The sequence below is a fragment of the Dipodomys ordii genome, unplaced genomic scaffold, assembly GCF_000151885.1.
Source record: "Dipodomys ordii isolate 6190 unplaced genomic scaffold, Dord_2.0 Scaffold26, whole genome shotgun sequence".
Classification (NCBI taxonomy): domain Eukaryota; kingdom Metazoa; phylum Chordata; class Mammalia; order Rodentia; family Heteromyidae; genus Dipodomys; species Dipodomys ordii.
Genome location: NW_012267242.1, coordinates 14,990,628 through 15,012,109, shown reverse-complemented (window position 1 = coordinate 15,012,109; position 21,482 = coordinate 14,990,628). Strand labels below are relative to the sequence as shown.

The 21,482-nt window shown below is 51.2% G+C and overlaps 1 protein-coding gene across 3 annotated transcripts; it reads left to right on the top strand.

The window, feature by feature from the left end:
* The first annotated feature begins 316 nt into the window (after positions 1-316).
* On the top strand, positions 317-20,125 carry Pbxip1 (pre-B-cell leukemia homeobox interacting protein 1). Of its 3 annotated transcripts, XM_013015219.1 has the most exons (13): positions 317-666; positions 1,085-1,134; positions 2,618-2,722; positions 10,259-10,345; positions 12,090-12,216; positions 12,468-12,535; positions 12,613-12,760; positions 14,901-15,134; positions 15,256-15,279; positions 15,522-15,604; positions 15,702-15,833; positions 17,508-18,739; positions 19,133-20,125. In XM_013015219.1, exons 1-13 carry the CDS (start codon positions 564-566, stop codon positions 19,230-19,232), a joined length of 2,493 nt encoding a protein of 830 aa, XP_012870673.1. In that variant the 5' UTR covers positions 317-563; the 3' UTR covers positions 19,233-20,125. The 3 variants fall into 3 exon arrangements, with proteins under 3 accessions (XP_012870673.1, XP_012870675.1, XP_012870676.1); XM_013015221.1 differs by lacking the exon at positions 14,901-15,134; XM_013015222.1 differs by lacking the exons at positions 317-666; positions 1,085-1,134; positions 2,618-2,722 and adding an exon at positions 7,916-7,987.
* Positions 20,126-21,482: the final 1,357 nt, after the last annotated feature.

Genomic DNA, 21,482 nt, shown 5'->3' with positions numbered 1-21,482 from the left:
CGGCTAGGGCGTGGCCAGGCTGGACGCTGGCTCTCCTGCCCCTGGGGGGGTGTCCTGGGAGGAGGAGGAGGCTGGCTCGGGCGGGCGGGATAGGGGCGGGCAGTCGCTTTGGCAGTCCCACGGCCAGGACCTCCCGGACCGGCCCCCCGCCGGGTGGTACGGCCTGCAGTAGGGGTGGACGGGTGGGCTCCGCGTCCATCCCGCGGACGGGCCCTGGCAGGCTCCCCCCACCTCCAGCGGGAAGCCTCACTCCACCGGGGCCGTGAGGGGTGCGGTATGCCGCTGCCGGGCTCCCCACCTAGGGTCGGTTCCCGGATCCCCTCCCCGCCGCGCCCGGTGGTGGTGGCCGAGTCCAGTTCCGGTTCCGGTTGCTGTGGCTCGGGGCGGGTGGCTGGCCCTGCGAGCGCGCACTTCGCGCTCTGGCTGGGCGCCACCCCTTCGCCGCGCCGACCGCTCTCCGCAGCGCGGGGGCCATGCTGCCCCTGACTCCCCTTCCGGGCGATGGTGCGGTCTGAGGACGCCTCCATCCCCCGCCACCGCCGCTGACTCCGGTCCCCCACTCCATGGCCGCCTCGGCGCCGCCCCCACCGGACAAGCTGGAGGGAGGTGGCGGCCCCGCACCGCCCCCTGCGCCGCCCAGCACCGGGAGGAAGCAGGGCAAGGCCGGTGAGCGCGCCCACAGAGGCCGGGGCAGGGGAGACCCAGGATTTGGGAGTCTTGGAGGGGAGAGCTGATAAATGGCGGGCGGTCTGTGGGACCCGGGGCGGGGGGGAGGCTCCGGTGGAACAGATAAGTGGGTGTAGCTCTGAAGAGATTGGGGCCGGTGTCACATAGCCACCGCAGGGTTTGGAGCCTTGTTGAAAGTAGGAGGTACTTCAAGTTAGATGATATCAAGAAGTGGGGTATCTGTGATTTCAAGGAATACTTAACTGAGTCCGGTTTTCATGTGATTTGAATTAGCATTTGTTAAATAGCCAAACAAGCACATAATGAAGTTAGAGTACTTTCGGGGAGAGTGGGAGAAAAGGACGTGGTAGAAACCTCAGGAAAACTTGCCTGTGTCTGCCTTTTGCTGCTCTTTCAGGTCTGCAAATGAAGAGCCCAGAAAAGAAGCGAAGGAAGTCAAATACTCAGGTGAATGGCCGTGGTTGGTGGGAGTCACTCTTAGCAGGCCCTAAATGCACTGGCTACTGATGTCCAGTTGTCATTCAGTGTCTTCCATCAGGCACAGAGGAAAGAGATAGCTGTCTTGTTCTATGTCTGGTTATTTCTGTCAACCTTATAATGAATGTGGGGGAAAATATTTTCCTCCAAGAGATAGTTTAAGCAAAAGTATTATTGGTGAGGATTATGATCTTCCTTTCATTTTTCCTGTCCTGATGACATAATGATGATGAACTTAAGGAACTTTTTTTTTTTTTTGTCAGACCTGGGGCTTGGACTCAGGGCCTGAGCACTATCCCTGAGCTGCTGCTGCTTCTCTTTTTGCTTGAGGGGAGCACTCTACCACTTGAGCCACAGCAGGACTTCTGCCTTTTTCTGTTTATGTGGTTCTGAGGAATTGAACCCAGAGCTTCAAGCATGTTAGGTAGGCAAGCACTCTACCACTAAGCCACATTCCCAGCCCTTAAGGATCTTTTTTTAAGTGTCAGGTGTCCTTTCATAGTTACTCTGCTTTTCAGAGAAAAGTCTGGTTTAAGAAAGTTATTATTGGGCTGGGAAGGTGGCTCAGTGGTACAGCGCTTGCCTTGCATGCATGAGGCCCTGGGTTCGATTCCTCAGCACCACATAAGCAAAAAGAAAAAAAGCCGGAAGTGGCCGTGTGGCTCAAGTGGTAGAGCGCTAGCCTTGAGCTGAAGAGCTCAGGGACAGTGCCCAAGCCCAGAGTTCAGGTCCCACGACCTGACCAAAAAAAAAAAAAAAAGTTATTATTGTGGCTGGGAAGGTGGCTCAGTGGTAGAACGCTTGCCTTGCATGCTCGAGGCCCTGGGTTCGACTCCTCAGCACCACATAAAAAGAAAAAAGCCGGAAGTGGTGCTGTGGCTCAAGTGGTAGAGCACTAGCCTTGAGCTGAAGAGCTGAGGGACAGCGCCCAGGCCCAGAGTTCAGGCCCCACTACCAGACACCCCCCCAAAAAAAGTTATTATTTATTTTTGTCAGTTGTGGGGCTTGAATTCAGGGCCTGGGCACTGTCCCTGAGTCTCTGTGTGCAGGGCTAGCGCTCTACAACTTGAACCATAGCATCACTTCTGGTTTTCTGTGGGGGAAGGGAAGGTAGTTAATTGGAGATAGTCTCATGAACTTTACTGTCCAGTCTAGCTTCGAACCTTGATCCACAGATCTCAGCCTCCTGAGTAACTAGTATTACAGGCATGAGCTACAAGCATCCCACTTGTTTTAAAAAAGTTATATACCTCATTTAGGGTCAGCTAGGATTTCAGCATAGTCCTGCCTGTTTTTCAAAACATATCCCTATGCTCAGCTTTTCTTTGCATTTTTAAGGTCCAACTTGAGTTTAGATCTGAGCCTTCATGGTGTGTATTGTGTTTGCCTCCATGGCTTGTATTGTGTTTAGTGTTTCCCTCCTTGACCCTCTTCTTCCTCTCTTTCTCACTAGGGCCCTGCATATTCACATCTGACAGAGTTTGCACCACCACCAACTCCCATGGTGGATCACCTGGTTGCATCCAACCCTTTTGAGGATGACTTCGGAGCCCCTAAGGTGGGGGGTGCAGCCCCTCCGTTCCTTGGCAGTCCTGTGCCCTTTGGAGGCTTTCGTGTACAGGGGGGCATGGCTGGCCAGGTACCCCCAGGCTATGGCACTGGGGGCGGAGGGGGTCCTCAGCCACTTCGTCGACAGCCTCCGCCTTTCCCTCCCAATCCTATGGGGCCAGCTTTCAACATGCCTCCACAGGGCCCTGGCTACCCACCACCAGGCAATATGAACTTTCCCAATCAACCCTTCAACCAGCCACTGGGTCAAAACTTTAGTCCTCCTGGTGGGCAGATGATGCCAGGTCCAGTGGGAGGATTCGGTCCCATGATCTCACCCACTATGGGACAGCCTCCTAGGGGAGAGCTGGGTCCTCCTTCCCTCCCCCAACGCTTTGCCCAACCAGGGGCACCTTTTGGCCCTTCTCCTCTCCAGAGACCCGGTCAAGGGCTTCCCAGCCTGCCTCCCAACACAAGTCCTTTCCCTGGTCCAGACCCTGGCTTTCCTGGCCCAGGTAGTGAGGATGGAGGGAAGCCCCTGAACCCACCCGCTCCTACTGCTTTCCCCCAAGAGCCCCACTCAGGCTCCCCTGCTGCCGCTGTTAATGGGAATCAGCCCAGTTTTCCACCAAATAGCAGTGGACGTGGTGGGGGCACTCCAGATGCCAACAGCCTGGCACCTTCTGGCAAGGCAGGTGGAGGCTCAGGGCCCCAGCCTCCTCCAGGCCTGGTGTACCCATGTGGTGCCTGTCGAAGTGAGGTGAATGATGACCAGGATGCCATTCTGTGTGAGGCCTCCTGCCAGAAGTGGTTCCACCGTGAATGCACAGGCATGACTGAGAACGCCTATGGGCTGCTGACCACTGAGGCCTCTGCCGTCTGGGCCTGTGATCTCTGCCTGAAGACCAAGGAGATCCAGTCTGTCTACATCCGAGAGAGCATGGGACAGCTGGTGGCTGCTAACGATGGGTGACTGACAGGGTGGTCTGGCAAAGTGTATATTTCCTCCCTGTTCTTCCAGAGTGATTGTCTAGCTCTTGGTTCTTGTTTCCACTGGCTTTCTATCCCCATGGAGCAGAAACACTGGTTCCTAGGAGCCTAAAAGAAATGGATGTGGGCAGGCAGAAGAGCCTGTATTTGTTACTTTTCTTGGAACTTATGCCTTGAGATCTACAGAGATCCAGGAAACCAAAGCCCTGCCGAGCAGAGCCATTTTTTTTGTGTGTTGCCCTCTAGCGGCCTGGGGGTGAAAAGTGGATGAAGGAAGTTCTGGAGAGCCCCTACTACCCGTGCCTAACACCCCTATCTAGACCCACAGCTCCAACGTTAGTTTTTAGAGTCAAGTATTAAGGTTTCTGGCTCTAAAAAGAAATGGGGTTCTTCATAGCCCTTTCATGGGCTTTGACAGTTTTAGGGACTATATGGGGATGTCTCCCCTTTTCTCTCCTTCCCTAGGCTTATCTAACTCCTCCCCATTCAGAGCACCAAATAGCTTGAAGAAGCAGGAGAGTGCCTGGCTATTGCAGTTTCTTGGTGATTTGGGGGCTTCAAGATAATAGGTAAGGTTGGGATGCTGTTAGGACAAATCTTCCTCATACCAAAGTCACTGGTCCTTTCTCAACTTTTCTTGTGCTTTTCTCTTAATGATCATATATATATATATATTTTGCCAAAAATTGGATATGTGGTTTTACAGACCAGAATATTTGAAGTTTGGGCCAACTTGATACTCTAGATTTTGGTGGTAACCCGCACCCCCTCTCTGTTGCACATTATACTCCGTGCTGTTCTTCAGCTTTTGGTGCCCTTATTTCTCTGCCTCTCTGGCTTGATTGAACTAAAGCTTAGAAAGGCACAGAGCCTTTATACCTCATTTCCTTCCATATGAAAGGATCCAATTGAGGGCCTGACCCAGCCTTGGAGGCAGTAGGAGGCAGTGAGATCCTCATTGCCATGGCAACTAAAAGGTAGAAGAACCTGGAGGCTTTTTTTTTTTTTTTTTAACTTCTATTCCTTTGCTATCCTTTGGTATCCTCTTGGGCCTGATGATCTAGCAATTCTTATTCCTCAGCCAAAGTCCTGCTCTAGATTCCCCTCACCTCTTCCATTCTCCTTCCCTTCTCTTTTGCAGTTCTGAGGGGTTGAGCCCAGGGCCTCACCCAATACTGTAGGAGTTGAGCCACACTCCCAGCTCTTAAATTTTCATTTTGCTTTTGAAATAGAAATTCACTAACTTTGTCTGGGCTGGCCTCAAACTCATGATTTTCCTGGCTCTGCCTGTATTCAGAGCTGCTGGATTGTAGGTTTGTGTGCTTCCACACCCATACCCAGCTGTTTTTATTTTTAAAGCACTGTCAGGGATGTGATGGGCCTGACCTGGAGCCCCTTCTGGTGCTCTTTTTAGTCCAACAGTGAATGTGCACATTCCTCAAAGGGGTGGGAGGCAGGCCGGGGGTGTGTCTTCCTGAGGGGAGTCTGAGCTCTGAGCACTGGGTTTGCCTGAAAAGGCCACCCTCCCATCTCTTACTACCCCTGCTTTCCTCAGTTCCTGCACATTGTCTGGAGGAGCCAGTAGGCCTTAGAGGCTGTGAAGAAAAGGGCTGGCTTTTCTCTCCCAGTTTCCCCAACGCCGAAACAGCATAGGTGGCAGCTCCCTGCTGCTCAACTTTGTGTTGTGTTTGTGGTTCTGTTTGCCTCTCTTTTATTTGTTAGTATTTTTGTGTGGTCTCCACAGTTTGTAAAATGCTCCTGGGGAGTGTCTATCCCAACTGCCACCTTGTCCTCTACTTTTTGGAAGAAAGTGGGATGGCAGAGATGTGGTCATGGGATCTTTTGTATGGTTGGATTAATAAAATGACTTGAAAATCCAGACAAGGACTTCTTGCTGTTTATCTGCAAGAAGGTTGGGATGTGCCACTGTTACAGCTAATGTTGTGGCAGTGCAGGCCAGCAGAGATCAAGACCACTTTTTAGAGAGGATAAAGGAGTTTATTTTGGGCTACCTGAACCTGGCTAGTGCCAGAAACAAGCTTGGATCCCAAGGGAGGGAGGACAGACTGGGTTTTACTCAAGCTGGTTGCATACAAAATGGGCATGAGGGGCTGGGAAGATGGCTTAGTGGTAGAGTGCTTGCCTTGCATGCATGAGGCCCTCCGTTCAAAATGGGCATTAATCAGATAAACAAAAGGTCAAGCAGGCTGACATCTTCTGACTAGATGGGCAGTTCCTTTCTAGTTGTATAGTAATGACATCCTGTTACTACCTCTTCTGTATTTAAAATAATGCATTGTGGGCTTCCCACTACCAACTTAGATAGCCCCACTTAGTCTGCCCCCAACTCACATTGCAGGAGCAGCTCTACTTGGTCACATTCTAGCAAACTGTCCTTTACCTTGCATACAGTTATTAGAGAGGGGTAATTCTTCACTAGGAGGATGCTTTGAAGGTAAAATGTCTACTCCCAAGGATCTTTGGAAGAGCTAGTGGCAGGAGGATTCAGCCCATTCCCAATCCCCAGCAGACTCTACTGTGGTTGCCAAAGCTGGCCAGTGTTTCCCTATCCTTCCCTATGTCCCAAGCTGTGAGAAACCAAGTTTCCTTTCTGGGCACATTCCTGGACTGGGCCTGGAGCCAGGCAGGAGACTTAGCTCCAAGGCCCCTGGGAGACCCAATGTTTCAGATTTGGGTTTAGTGCCTGCTTCTCCCTATTTGATGGACTAGCATCAAATGTAGCTCCAATCATGAGAAGAGCATCCACACAGCCCATTTTCTTCCTCCCTCCCTCCTTTCCTTCCTCCCTCCTTTCCCTTTCCTATGCTGGTCCTGGGGCATGAACTCAGGGCCTGGGCACTGTCCCTAAGCTTTTGTGGTTAATTAGAGATAAGAGTCTTACAGATTTCCTTTCCAGGCTGGCTTTATTTTTTTTATTTATTTATGTTTTTTGGTCCGGTCGTGGGGCCTGAACTCTGGGCCTGGGCGCTGTCCCTCAGCTCTTAAGCTCAAGGCTAGCGCTCTACCACTTGAGCCACAGTGCCACTTCCGGCTTTTTTCTTTTTGCTTATGTGGTGCTGAGGAATTGAACCCAGCGCCTCATGCATTGCAAGGTAAGCGCTCTACCACTGAGCCACCTTCCCAGCCCCCCCAGGCTGGCTTTAAACTCTGATCCTCAGATCTTAACCTCCTGAGTAGCTAGGATTACAGGTATGAGCTACCAGTGTCTAGTGCAAATTTAATTTTTTACATTCTTTTCATATTCCATTCTCAACCCCACTCCTGTTTTTTTTTGTTTGTTTGTTTTGAGCTACAGCACCACCTCCGGTTTTCTGGTGATTTATTGGAGATAAGAGTCTCACAGATTATCCTTCCCGGGCTGGCTTTGAACCATGATCCTCAGATATCAGCCTCCTGAGTAGCTAGGATTATAAGTGTGAGCTACCAGTGCCCAGCTCCCACTCCTGTTTTTTGTTGTTCCTGTTTTGCTTTTTGAGAGGGAGTAGGTAACCTAGACTGACCTAGAACTCACTATCTTGTGTTGCTTCAATTCTGGGATTATATTTAACAACCTGCTCCTTCTTTTTAGTTGTGGGGCTTGACTTTAGGGCCTGGGCAATGTCCCTGAGTTTTCTGCTCAAGGCTAGTGCTCTATCTTTAAGCCATTTCTGGTGGTTAATTGGAGCTAAGACTCTCATGGACTTTCCTGCCTGGGCTAGCTTTAAACCATGATCTTCAGATCTCATCCTCCTGAGTAGCTAAGATTATAGGCATGAGCTCCAGTGTCTTCCCCCCCACACTTTTTTTTTTTTTAGCAGCAGCACCTCAGTTGGCTGGCTGTTAGGGCCAATGAGGAGCATAGCAGGCTATTTCTAAACCAACAGATTTGCCACCTGTCCTTTCTCCTCCCCCATCCCACAGCTGTCTCTGTCTGTCTGTGGCCCAGTGTGGCTTCTTGTTTCATCTCAGGAGACACCAGCATTTCAGTCAGGGTCTTCTAGAAACTCTAATCACTAGGAAAGAAAGGGAGGTAACTCAATTCAGTTTGTAGAAGTCCCCAGTTGCCCACCAGTAGGCAAAAGCAGGTTAGGGTGCTCTGTAGATCTCCCTTCCCACCCCCTGGCTCTCCAATTCTAGCTCTTATTCGCTGAAAGTTTCCACCCTCCTCGAGGAAGTCTACTTTTTATTGGTTAGTGGCAGTTCACGTGATCCGTTCTTTTCTTGGGCTGGAAAACTGGGCTGACTGCTACAAGTTTAGCTGAAGACTGAAGCAGAGCTGGGTCAGGTAATGCCCTTGTTGGGAAGGGCCCACAGACTCCCTTATCCCCAGATAAAGGAAGAGACGAAAGTCTAGGAGGACTGGGCACAACATTGGATCTGTGCAGCTGCTTTTCAAGGACCTAAGGGACCGGGGTAGGAGGGAGGTGGATATTTCTAACTCAACGATTTGTTCTGAGTCTCTCAGGCAAGTTCGTGTTGCCCTAGGTCTGTTTGCAAGAGAGGTCTGGGGGAACAATTTTTGGGTTAAAATGAGCTGGAGACTTCCTAACTTCTTACAGAGTGGGAGAGCTCCCCCTTTAGCTGTTTCTTAGAAATGACAGACGTCTTTGACAACTTTTCAAGATGTTTTTGTTGAATCTTGTCAGAATGAGGAGAATGGGATGGTGGGGAGAGAGGGAATTTTCTTCCCAGAGGCTTTTTTTTTTTTTTTCCAGAAGAAAAATCTCTGAAAATGGCAGGAAAGGGTGGAGAATAAGTAGCAGAAGAAATTTCCTAATAAGGCAGTGAGATGCTGCCTTGGGAGAACCGGGTATCTTGGAATCTTGGGTGAATACACCAAGAGACAGGTATCATAGTTTAGGACCCCGAGTGCAGGGGCTCCAGACTATCTCTTGTTTCTAAACTATTTGTCTTGTTGACCCAAATACTGTTGCTGGTTTCTATGGAGACATTGGGTCTGACATCACTCTGGTTGCCATGGTGCCTGGTTCTGGAGGACCTGATCAGGCTGTACAAAGCCAGGGATAAACAGGGACTTCAGCCCAAGCTGCTGCCACTTCCTTCCTGACACCACCTGTTAACAGTCACTAGCAGCAATGGGGGGTGGGGAGATGATGACAGAACAGTGGGGGAGAGACAGAGAACAGAAGGCTGAACAGCAATGTCTATGGATATCTATAGAAACCTACCGGTGCTTGTATCCTATTGGATTTGAAAGCAGTGATGGCAGCCATTCTCCTGGCTTGCATGGAGAGAAAGAGAGAGACAGACAGACAGACAGACAGACAGAGAGAGAGAGACAGGAGAGAGAGAGAGAGAGAGGAGAGAGAGAGAGAGAGAGAGTGTGTGTGTGTGTGTGTGTGTGTCTGTGTCTGTGTCTGTGTTTGTCTGTCTGTCTGTCTGGGAGGCATGAACATTATAGAAGAGTCTTTCAGGTGTCTTTTACCCATCCTGGTCTTGAATCTTCATTTGCAAGAACCACAGAAGGTGATTAGCCACGCAGGACTTGAAACCAGCTGAAACAGATGGGGGCCATGTGGCTGGTTTCAAGGGTAGCACTGCCTGAGCCTCTCAGCCCACTTACCTTTCCCACTGTTGTTTTATACATACTGTCTTTTTGGTTCTGTGGGAAGCAGTTATTTATCTTCCTCTGGGAGATCACCATCCATGCAGGAGTTTGAGGGGTCAGCTCATCTGTCACTTTACCATATCTGGTCCCATTTGCAGCTTCCCAGCCTGACAGCATTGTCTTGACCTTTTTTCTTGCCTTGCTTTGTGTCAGGCTTTGGAGGCTGAAGTCATGCCCTCATCCTGACCTTGCCAAGTCAGAGCAGATAAGCAGAGGATAGGACCAGAGTCCTGTAACAAGGAGAGTGACTTAAGGTGTACTGTGTGGACTAAGCTCTAGCAGCATTGCTTAGTCCTGGGTGTACTTGAGAATCTAAGAGGGTTTTAAGAAGCTACATGCACAGCTCTGTCCCACAGAAAGGAAGGGAAATCACAGCCAGTGAGTGCTAAAAACCCAGAACCAGATATAGAGAGGACTGATGAGGAGTTGACAGTGGAGACTGAGGCTGGAAGGAAACAAACATCACATCTCTCCAGACCCTTCTCTTCAGCAGGTGTTTGTGAGCTGCCTGATTTTGTAAAGGGGGAGGCCCTATCGTGTTGTTTTCCTTAATCTTACTTTTTTTTTTTTGGCAAATTGTGTCAGCCTCTTTGGGCTTTCTCTTCCCTGACTATTAACATCAGAGGGTTGAACCCGATGTTCCCAGGGCCTTTCCAGTACGAGCTTCTTTGACCTTTCAAGGTCAGTACAGTTTTCAAAGGCCTGTGGATCTGGGAAGAGACAGCTTCTCTGTGGCTGTTGGCAGGTGCTGATTTGCAAGGCAAATACTGCCCAGAAGAGCTGAGGGATCAGGGTCAAGACTGGAAGCAGCCTGGATTCTGGAGGCTGCTGCCCAACTCTCTATCCTTAGAACTTTGCCAAGTTTGCTTTCCACATCCTGCCTCTTCTAAAGGGAGCTTCCTGTCCTAAGAGAGCCTTCCTCCACAGGTGGCAGCCCCAACAGCCCCTGGGACCTCAGCAACTATGGCCTCCTGCCCAGACTCAGATAATAGCTGGGTGCTTGCCGGCTCAGAGGTAGGAAGAACTGTCTTGGGAACCACATTTGGGGGTGGGGCTGCTGGGCTAAACTACTCTCTGGGTCCATCCTCTTCCTTGCTCCCGACAATGAACTGCATTGCCTACTGTTGGTTGTTAAAAAAATTTCAATGGCTGAGAGACCTGGCCCTGGCATCCAGTGCTGGGACTTGGGTCATACGTGGAAGGGAAGGTATCATTTGGGTAAACTGAGAGGATTAGGGAGGGAGTTCTGGTGGGGAGATCAGCCAACATTGGGGAGATCAGGCAACATGGGGGAGACATGTTGGGGAGAGAGAGGAAGTCATTGGTTGAGGTAGAGACAGGGCAGAGTCAGTGTTGGAGTGAGGCTGGGAATCTAGCAAGCTTGAAGGGTCTGGTAAGGCAGACAGGCCTTACCCTGATGGCCAATCAGTGAAGGGGTTGGGCAGAGGGCGAAGCCACTCTGTAAGCTGACTGGGAACAGGAACAGTTATTTCCAAAGTTCTGTAGCTGTCCAGATAGGAGTTGTTGGGACGGAACCTTGAAAAGAGAGAAGAGCTGTCAGGATAAGACACTGGTAAATAAAAAGGGGATAGGGAGAATATATCCCAGGAATCTCAGAGAGATCCCAGCCCCAGTGACTTTGTATCTTAGAGCCACCAGAAACCAGGTTTGGTGGGTCATGCTATAATCCTAGAAGTAGAAGGATTATAAATTGTACCTGCCCACCTTGGACTACTGGTCAACATATATAGGCCAGGAGGCCATTTTTTTAAAAGTCAGGGTGGGAAATGGAATTCCTTTTAGACATTGTGACTTTGAGGGGCCCTTGAGGAGCCCAGCTGGGACTGAGGAGTTTTCCTCAGTAGTAGCACTGGAGCAGGACACAAGGACTAGGGCTTACTGATAGAGTGGGAGGCAGGTTGGGGAGAACACAGGCATTGTGATCTTGGTTGGCCTTGGCCTTCTGTAGGGGTATCTTTGCTGATAGCTGGGGACTTTGGCTAAGCCTTTTTTCCTCTCTGTCCTCTTCTGGAAAACGAGTGTTGTGATGCTTGCCTTGTAAGAGTTTGTAAAGAAACATACTAAAGTCAAGAATTGTTTTTGGAGAGGGAACAGGAGCCATAGACAGGTTGGGCAGTCTATGAGCCTGCCAAGGGGAAGCATGCAGAAAGCCGAAACTTTCTGTGTCCAGGGCTGCAGGCCCAGCCAGCAAAAAGACACTACTAGTGGGTATCAGGCTGGCTGTAGCAGGGGGAAGTTCTGTCAGCAGCTATGGGGAAATGGGTTTGGGGATGGAGAGAGGAGACAGTGGGAAAAGCCAGAAAAGCTTAGAAGTTAGAAGTGGTCGGGCTAATGTGAGAGTGGCTGTAGGATGTCCCTTAAATGTATCTGTGACCCTCGGGCTCCCAGCAGGCTCTGTTCTTTTGCCATCTCCTCCTATCTCCTACCCCTCAGTTACTTGTGGGACAGGAAGGGCTCAGGCTCCAGCCAGCCTTCCTCAGAGGCTGCCAGGCTTATACAATGGTCCAGGCTTATACATGGTTTCACAGGAGCCTGGCCTCTGGGAGCAGTGAGTGAGGTTCATGAATGGCTGAGTTGAGTCCCACTTTGAATCCTACTTGCTACTGAGCAAGATGTGGGCCAGGGTCCCTGAGGGTAGCTGACCCAAGGTACCCCACCAGCCCCTCTGCTTCTGACTTTGTCTTGTCTTGTCTTTCTTTGGATCATCCCTGAGATCACCCCACATCCTACCCCACAGAACCTACCTGTGGAAACCTTGGGCCCTGAACACAAGACAGATCCAGAATCTAAGAGATCTACTCAGGACCCTGGGATCATCTCCAAGGCAGATGGTGAAGAATTAGTTGAGACCTTGGATGGAGAAGGTAAGGGGCTCTACAGAGAGGGAGGCATAGCTGCCTTCCATCTTCTGGCGTGTCTGTCTCCTCAGGGAAGGGGATGCTTCTTGGTCTTATTTCCCTATTAACTTCAGGTTATAGACTTCTGTCTTAACCACCCAGCCTTTTTTTTTTTTTTCTGCCTCTTACAACCTGATGGGGTTCAATTAGACCTGGAGGGCTGTGTAGGAAGTTCAGTTGGGGACAGTGTTTTTTCCTTGGCTTTTCTCCTACCAAAGGAACCCTCTTCCAGACTGAAAGCCCCCAGAATGAAAGTCCCACTCAGGAAGAAGAGACCAAGGCCAAGGTGAGGATCTTCCCCCGGGGAGCGAAGGAAGGTAGTGGGAGAGGGAGAGGACACTGCACACAGCTATGTCCACACAGGGTGTTCTGGAAGGTGATGATCATGGTATGGAGCCTCCTGGTCCAGGAGACACATTGGTCCAGGAAGACTTGCCGGAGACTTCCATGGTGACAAGCCTGGGACCAGACACAGAGGACCTGGAGAATCCTCCCCCAAGTCCCAAAACAGGTGATGGCTCTCTCCTTGCTTCCTTCCCTCACTGTCCTAGGAGGTATTGGAAAGTGAGCAGCTATCGTTCCTGAGCACATTTTCAAGTCCACCCTGGATTTTGCAGCTTGGTGCTCTCCTTCCTCAGTACACTGAAGCTCAGAGATATTGACTTGAATGAGGTCACAGTGCAGGGCCAATAGCTGGTTGACTCCTCTCTTCCTTGTGTCCTTCTCTTCTCTTGATTCTAGAACTCAACATTAATTTCTAGAGTCCCTTATGTTCACTCCACAAAGAAGCCCATATTTACTAGGTGCTGGTGGCTCATGTCTATAATCCTAGCTACTCAGGAGGCTGAGATCTGAGGATCATGGTTCAAAGCCAGCTAGGGCAGGAAAGTTCTATGAGACTCTTACCGACAATTAACCACTCAAAAACCAGAAGTGGCACTATGGCTCAAGTGGTAGAGTGCTGGCCTGAGCCCAAAGAAGCTCAAGGACTATGCCCAAGCCCTGAGTTCAAGCCCCACAACTGACCGCCCTCCCCCAACTCCAAAAAAAAGATGCTGTGTTAGAAGCTCCCAATCTACAGCCCCTCCCTGGCTTCCTGAGAACCATGGGCCTGTGCTCTAACACAGAACCTTCTCAATGCAGACATCTGGCCTCACTCCTCCAGATGCTGCAGCCTTAGCCTACATTGTTCTCTTCCTCCTGCCCTCTCTACCTACTCTGTATTCACTTCCATTCATAATGGCACCTCCAGTTATCCCTGCTTCTCTCTTGTTCTCCTGACTGAACTACCTCCCTCTCTGAACTACCTCCCTCTCTTTTGGGAGCCCCTTAATTGCATCTCCTTTATGTACCTCCTCATAGGTCTAACTTGTGTCTTTGGCTCAGTGTTAGAATGTATCCCAGGAATCTAAGAGAGATCCCAGCCCCAATGACTTTGTGTCTTGGAGCCATGAGAAACTAGGTTTGGTGGGTCATGCTATAATCCCAGAACTTGGGAGACTAAGGTAGGATTGTACATTGTTCCTGCTCCAGCCTGGACTACTGGTCAACATAAATAGTCACTTCCCTGATTGAAAGCAAGCTCCTAACCCACAACCCCTCTCTTACCCTCCCCAGAACCCTAATACAGGCCCAGAGGTTTGTTCCAGGCTGTAACCCTGGCATACAAGAGTTGTCTCTGTTGAAGACTGACAGGGGCCAAAGGGGAGGGGTAGGAGAAGCTGAGACCTGGAGCCATTTAGGAGCAGCCACAGTGGTCAGGCAAAGGTGATACAGACTTGACCTAAAACAGGGCCCATGGGCTTGTGAAGAAGGTAGACTCTTGAAGTTCAGGGGCAGGCTCATCCAATTATTTGGAGAGGTCAGCCTGATGGCAGCAGTGGTACTTGTCCCTAATTTGGGAAACTTCAGGAAAGAGCCATTTTGAAGGGCAATGTGCTGAATGGTCCATGAGGAAAACAGGCATGGCTATAGGTAGTCAGACCACAGGCCCAGGGTTCTGGGGAAGCCAGGGAGGGACTATCAGTTAGGAGCTTGTTTACAGTCAGGGCAGTAAGTGGGGTAGGTGAGAGAGTTATGATCTTGTGGGAAGTGTGAGATGCTTAGAACTAGGAAGGTTCTAAGGGAGAAGGTCAGGGAAGAACCAAGATGGCAGAATGAGTGGCCAGAGAATTGGGATATATATATATATATATATATATATATATTTATTTATTTATTGGGTCCGGTCATGGGACCTGAACTCTGGACCTGGGTGCTGTCCCTCAGCTCTTCAGCTCAAGGCTAGTGCTCTAGCGCTTAAGCCACAGTCCCACTTCCGGCTTTTTTCTTTTTGCTTATGTGGTGTTGAGGAATTGAACCCAGGGCCTCATGCATGCAAGGCAAGCGCTCTATCACTGAGCCACCTTCCCAGCCCTGGAAGATTCTTTTAGCATGAAAGTGGCTTTTTTTTTTTTTTTTTGGTAGATTGTAAGGGGACAGGTCTCCTGCCTCCAGTCTAGGCAGGGGCAGCTCTTGATGCCCAGGTAGAAGTGGGCAGTCTTCATGTGCCTTTCTGTGGTCAGGGCTAGGGGTCTCCCTGTGCCTTCCTCCTCTTCCCCTCTCTCCCTGGATCCTGTCTCTTGTTGCCTTATTGTCCTGTCCCCCATCAGTTTGGATCAGGGAGGAGGGCCGCTGCTCCAGCAGTGAGGATGACACTGACGTGGATGTGGAGGGTCTGCGGCGACGGCGAGGCCGGGAGCCTAGCCCACTGAAGCCTGTGGTGTCCTTGGATGTAGAAGACCAGGCCAGAGGCGAGGGTTCAGGTGGGGAGCTGGGCATCTCCCTCAACATGTGCCTCCTTGGGGCCCTAGTTCTGCTGGGCCTGGGGATCCTCCTCTTCTCAGGTGAGTGAGTCTCTGCTGTGGGGCCTTTGGCCTGCACTCTGGCCTTGCCATCCTATCCTGCTCCCTTGTTTACCCCACCTCCTCCCCTGAGGCCTCACCAGACTCCTATCTCCCTCCTCAGGTGGTCTCTCAGAGTCAGAGACTGGTAAGTCCTTGTCTATTGTGTGAATGTGAATGTTGGGGTCCTCTGGATTGGGGATTAGGTGTGTTAGAGGTTGTACATTATTTCTCACATATTGATGTTTCAGCTTTTCAGTGTGTCCCTGGGCTCTGTACCTCACTGGACTCTCGGCCAAGGGATGTGTCTGGGGCAGGAGGGGTGACTGGGAGAGGACAGAATGGGTTCTGGTTGTTTTGGTGCCCCGTTCAGACTTTGCTTTTTCACAGGGACCATGGAGGAGGCAGAGCTGCAGGTCTTCCCAGATCCTGGGTTGGAGGCTGAGCTGGTGGATGCTGTTGGGGATAGGCAGGTATGTGCAGATATCTCTACAGGTGTGTGGCACCTGGTGGCAAGAACCTGTTCTTGGCTTTTGGGCAGTATGAAGCAACCAGCTCTTTTGCTTTCAGGATGGGCTGAGGGAACAGCTTCAGGCCTCAGTGCCCTCTGATGGTGTCCCTAGTCTGCAGAACATGGGTCTTCTGCTGGACAAGCTGGCCAAGGAGAACCAGGACATCCGGCTGCTACAGGCCCAGCTGCAGGTATCAGCAGGAGGGAGTGGGCGTGGCTAGCCCAGGTAGACACCTAGTGACCACCTCTCAAAGAAGTTTTCTCTACTTACCCACACCCTGAGCCTCCTCTTTTCCTCTCATAGCCATGGTGTCTTCCTGATTCCCTGTTCACATCCCTCATGCTAGAATCTGCACCAAGGCTGGCATAGTTGTTTCATGTGGCATGTCAACTCTGATTATTTGTATGGTCTTCCTGGACATTGTATAAATCAGGCTTTGAAGAATATGCCAAACTGGATGCTGGGGGTTCATACTTGTAATCCTAGCTACTTAGGAGGCTAAGATCTTGGGATCATGGTTCAAAGCCAGCCCAGGCAGGGAAGTCAGTGAGACTCTTATCTCAAATTAGCCACCAAAAAGCTAGAAGTTGAGCTGTGGCTCAACTGGTAGAGTGCCAAACTTGAGAAGAAAAAAAAAAAAAGGCACAGGGACAGTGCTCAGGCTTTGAGTTCAAGCCCCAGGACCAGCACAAAACAAAACAAAACAAGAAGAACACATCAAGGCTATGCCAAGCACTGGGATCAATTAACAGTGAGGGAACGGGAGGTAGAAATGAGGCCATTTCTTTACTGAAAGTTAAGAAGTGTATACTAATATGAGGACATAGATGCAGAGACCCAGAATGACATTGGGCATCCCAGAGTCTGGTTCTGGTTTGAGGATGTGAAAGAGGATGAGAATCAAATCCTCTGGGTTTCCCAGGCAATAAAATAGGTTCAGGTCAGGCATCCATTGTTACTTTTTTCCCCCTCCTTAGTGTTGGGGATTGAGACCAGGGCTTCACCCATGTAAGGTGAGAACTGTACCAGTGGAGTTTCATTTTCAACCAAATGGAATTGGGGTAGAAGGCATTGGGCCCATTCTGACAAGGACTTTTTTTTTTGGTTGGCCATGGGGCTTGAACTCTGGGCTTGGGTGCTGTCCCTGAGCTCTTCAGCTCAAGGGGAGTACTCTACCATTTGATGTTGGTTTTTTTTTTTTTTTTTTTGTCAGTTGTGGGCCTTGAACTCTGGGCCTGGGCGCTGTCCCTCAGCTCTTCAGTTCAAGGCTAGTGCTCTACCACTTGAGCCACAGTGCCACTCCCAGCTTTTTCTGTGTATGTGATGCTGAGGAATTGAACCCAGGGCCTCATGCCTGCAAGGCAAGCACTCTACCACTGAGCCACCTTCCCAGCCCTACTCTACCATTTGAGATGCAAACTTGAGCCAGAAAACTTCCAGTTTTCTGGTGGAGATAGGGTTTCACTGCTGGGTGTCAGTGGCTCATGCCTGTAATCCTAGCTACTCAGGAGGCTGAAATCTGAGGATCACGGTTCGAAGCCAGCTGGTAGGAAAGGCTGTGAGACTCTGATCTCCAATGAACCACCAGGAAACTGGAAGTGGTGCTGTGGCTCAAGTGATAGAGTCCTAGCCTTGAGCTGAAGAGCTGAGGGACAGCGTCCAGGCCCAGAGTTCAAGCCCCATAACTGACCCCCCCCCTCAAAAAAAAAAAGAGTTCCATGGACTTTCCTGCCCAGGCTGGCTTTGACTAGCTAGGATTCCTGCCCAGGCTGCCTCCTGACTAGCTAGGATTACAAGCATGAGCCACTGGCTCCTGGTCTGACAAAGATTCTTGTCATTTCTTCCATTCCTAATTGCATTTAAGGCCCAGAAAGAAGAACTTCAGAGCCTGATGCAGCAACCCAAAGGGCTGGAGGAGGAGAATGCCCGGCTCCGGGGAGCCCTGCAGCAGGGTGAGGCCTCCCAGAAGGCCCTGGAGTCAGAGCTGCAGCAGCTGAGGGCTCGGCTCCAGGGGCTAGAGGCCAACTGTGTTCGTGGCCCAGATGGGGTATGCCTCAACTGGGGCAGAGGCCCACAGGGTGGCAAGGCCACTGAAGAGCAAGGTCATAGGGGACAGGAGCCAGACCCTGGCTTCCTGGAGCAGCAGAAACGGCTGGAGGCTGAGGCCCAGGCCCTTAGGCAGGAGCTTCAGAGGCAGCGGAGGTTGCTGGGGTCTGTGCAGCAGGACCTACAGAGGGGCTTGAAGGCAGCTGGCCGAGGAGCCCCTGCGCATGCCAGCCTGACGGAACTGGGCCACCGGTTGGCTCAGACTCTGCAGGGCTTGGAGCACTGGGGCAAGGATCCTGCTGTGCGTGCCAATGCATCTGAGTCCTGGCATCGGAAGCCTCACTTCCAGAATCCCAGAGAGTGGAGTGGAAAAGAAAAATGGCACAATGGGCAGAGGGACAGAAAGGCTGAGCCCTGGAAGCATAAGAAGGAGGAATTTAGCTGGGAGAAGAAGAAGAAGAGCTGGGAGGGCGAGGAGGACCAAGAGCTGTCAGGGAGGTGGAAAGAGGGTAAGCAGAGGGTAGAGGAGTCAGGGAGCAGGAAAGATGGCAAACGACAGGACCCCAAAGAATCCCAAAGGAAAAGTGGGAGCCCCCACTCTGAAGAAAGGCAGAAGCATCCTTGGGGGAAGGAGGGAGCTAAAGGCAGTCATGATCCCTTGCCCCCCTGGGAGCAGCTTTTGAGACACAAGTACCGGGCACCCCAGGGCTGCTCAGGTGTGGATGAGTGTGCCCGGCAGGAGGGCCTAGCCTTCTTTGGCATGGAGCTGGCCCCAGTACGACAACATGAGCTGGCTTCTTTGCTGAGGACATACCTCGCACGCCTGCCTTGGGCAGGGCAACTGACCCAGGAGCTGCCCCTCTCGCCTGCTTACTTTGGTGAGGATGGTATCTTCCGTCATGACCGCCTTCGCTTCCGGGATTTTGTGGATGCTCTGGAGGACAGCCTGGAGGAGGTGGCGGTACGACAGACAGGTGACGATGACGAAGTCGATGACTTTGAGGACTTCATCTTCAGCCACTTCTTTGGTGATAAAGCACTGAAGAAGAGGTGGGCAGTTCTGGGGGCGGGTCACCTGAATGGCAGGGGCGGGTGGGGCAGGAGGAATGCGAAGGAACACTTAGCTGTGAGCTGTGAGCGAACCCTGGCTTGGGGACTTCTCTCTCAGTCCCCAGCTGGCACTCTTGTGTCTTTCCTGTCTTCCTGTGAGGGACCACAGTGGTCCTGAGGAACCCTCTTTTGGGCTAGGGGATTTTTCTCTGATTGTCCTGTCCTACCTGTCCTTGCATGCCCCTTGTAGCTCTCTAGCCGGAGCATTCATCCAAGAACAGCCCTTGCCTCCTGTGGCAGTTGCCTGAGTTCTCTCTTTTAGGAAGAAGTGAGTACCCATCTTTTCTTGTACTGACCAATAAAGGCCTCCTTCTATTCCATGTCTTTCCACAGGTCAGGGAAAAAGGACAAGCACTTGCGGAACCCCAGAGTCGTGGGGTCCCGGGAGGAGCACAGCTACTACCACCACCATCAGCATCACCACAGGGGCTGATTCCTGCACCTGCCCTGGGGAGTGGCCTAGCCCACCATCCCCATCTGAACCCTAGAGGCCAAGCTCCCGCCATCCAGCTGTCCTCCCTTGGCTCTTTGGTGTCCTTGGATGTCCTTCACTGTGGATTGGGACAGTACCCGGCCCTGCACTGATTCCACTTTCATTAGAAAAAGGCCTTTCCTGGACCTGCTGTTCTGTCTTTGCAAATGTATGCAAATACCCCGGCCCTGGGCTGCACCCTGCAGCCTGATTGTGTGCTGCCAATGTGCAGGGCCCTTGGGAGAGGAGTGGGGAGGATGGGTGGGTCTTTGAACCTGAAGCCAAAGAGCTTTTGTCCTCTTGTGTATGTGTGTTATGTCCTCCTCCACATGCTGACAAGGCGCCTTCTGGGACGTGACTAGAGCTGCTGGCTGGAAGCCCAGCGTGAGGACTTGCCCTGGGGTTTTGTTAGATTTGGAAGTAACTGTCCCCTGGGGGAGGGGGGGGTGAAGTCCCCTTTTACTCCTGCTTTTCACTTGGCCTTACCTCCCCATGTGAACTATAGAGCTTTGCCACTTGAGGGGAGGGGGCGGTTCTAAGCACAGGGGACACCTGAGTAGCTGGGTGCCCTCCTAGGCACTGGTACTTAGCTCCTTTTCCCAGATGCCCTTTCCTTTTGCCTCACCTTCCTCATGAAGCCTCCGCCTTTGAGGCTGGGTCCTCATGTTATCCAATGCTGCACTGTCTGTCCCACTGGCTGATGGAAAAATGTCAGCTTTGGAGTCTAAAGCCTTGAGCTCCAATCCAGGCTGGGTGGTCCTGGGGTAAGTCATCTCTGGGGATACTGGGTTATTGTCCTCAGAAACAGAGATGAAAGGACTGAGAGAGGAAATAAAGCAAATGGATGTCCTGTTTTTGGTATTCAGAAATTTTGCCTTTTTTTGGAGCAAGGTTGGAGAAGACAGAGTTCTCACCGCAGTCCCCTGGGGCAGGGGTGGAGGGAGTGAGGGGTTGGGGGGGGGAGGAGAATACAGAGATGAGGGATCCACTAGGTGGCACCCTGGCTCTGCATTTCTTGAATACTTTCCTCCCCACTATTTACCACCCCCAAGTCTCAGACCCCCCCCCACCCCCCCCACATACACTTACTACCTGTCAATAAGACCCAGAATCCCTTTGACTATTTATTTGGGAAGTCCTTTCTCAGATCCAGTGTCACCCTTTTTTTTGACAGCACACTGGGCTTCTTGACAACCCTGGTAATGTAGATAGTGCTAGAGGCAAAGTGGTATGAGCACAGCCAGCACTCAGAACCGGTCAGCTGTGTTGTCAGTTACAAAGGGGTAGGTCTAGGGGCTCTGGAAGCGGGAGCCCTAGGAGGAAGGTCCTAGGAGGCTGTAATTGATTTCTGGATTATTTAGCAAGTGCCTATGTGCCACTGTTTAAGTGCTTTAAATGTGTGATTCAGGGGCAGAGCAGGCCAGGCTGGGATGGAACTAAGATCACTTATTTCGCAAACATTTATAAAGTCTGTGAACCAGAAATAATGAGGCCCTGGTAATACAGAACCTCCTTAAGAAGCTTGTAGTCTAATGGAGTCTGCATTCTGCATCAGAAAGGGTTGTATTTAGGCCTGAGGAAGAACTTCCTGTCAGGCAGAAGGTAAGTGATAAAAGCTGGAGAAACTTCAATTTCTGGAGTAGGGGTGGAGAGGAGTCAGTGCAGGCTCACCCAGGGCCAGTTGTGTGGACCACCGTTTCTCATCTTCTAGAGTCTCAGAATTCTTACTGTCTGAGTAGCAGACTTGTAACCCTGATGCTGAAAGAGATTCAGGCCAGTGGGTAGGCAGGGAGATGCTGGGCCTGGGGCGGGGGTTGTGCGTGGGTCCTTCATGGGCCTCTCAAGTCTTTTAGTTTCATTTCTAGGGCCCATTTCCCTTGTTTGCATAACGAACTCTAGGGCCTTTGGGAGGTCCCCAAGCCCCCTTCTCCTTACCTATTCAGGAAGCAGATCTGCTGATCTGGACATTTTCAAAGAGTCATTGCCCTAAGAGACATGTTGGGGACGGCTGAGTGATCCTCCCATGCTCTGAGGCCTCTCTATCACCCCCATGTGGCCCAGCAATGCTGGTAAAGAGGGAAGACCCAACCAGACCACAGGGTGTGAAGTTAGGGGGTGGGGGTGGGCTGCGGGTGGGGGGTGGACAACACTGTCTCCTTCAACATAGCTTGGGAACAGGCCTTTGGGAGAGGTAGGATAGAGGTAATCCTG

Excerpts from the sequence above, each read along its gene's own strand:
- Pbxip1 (XM_013015219.1), top strand. The coding sequence starts at position 564 with ATGGCCGCCTCGGCGCCGCCCCCACCGGACAAGCTGGAGGGAGGTGGC. Across the intron at positions 2,723-10,258 it reads ATGACTTCGGAGCCCCTAAG|GTGGCAGCCCCAACAGCCCC; the intron begins GTGGGGGGTGCA and ends CTTCCTCCACAG. Across the intron at positions 15,834-17,507 it reads TGCTACAGGCCCAGCTGCAG|GCCCAGAAAGAAGAACTTCA; the intron begins GTATCAGCAGGA and ends ATTGCATTTAAG.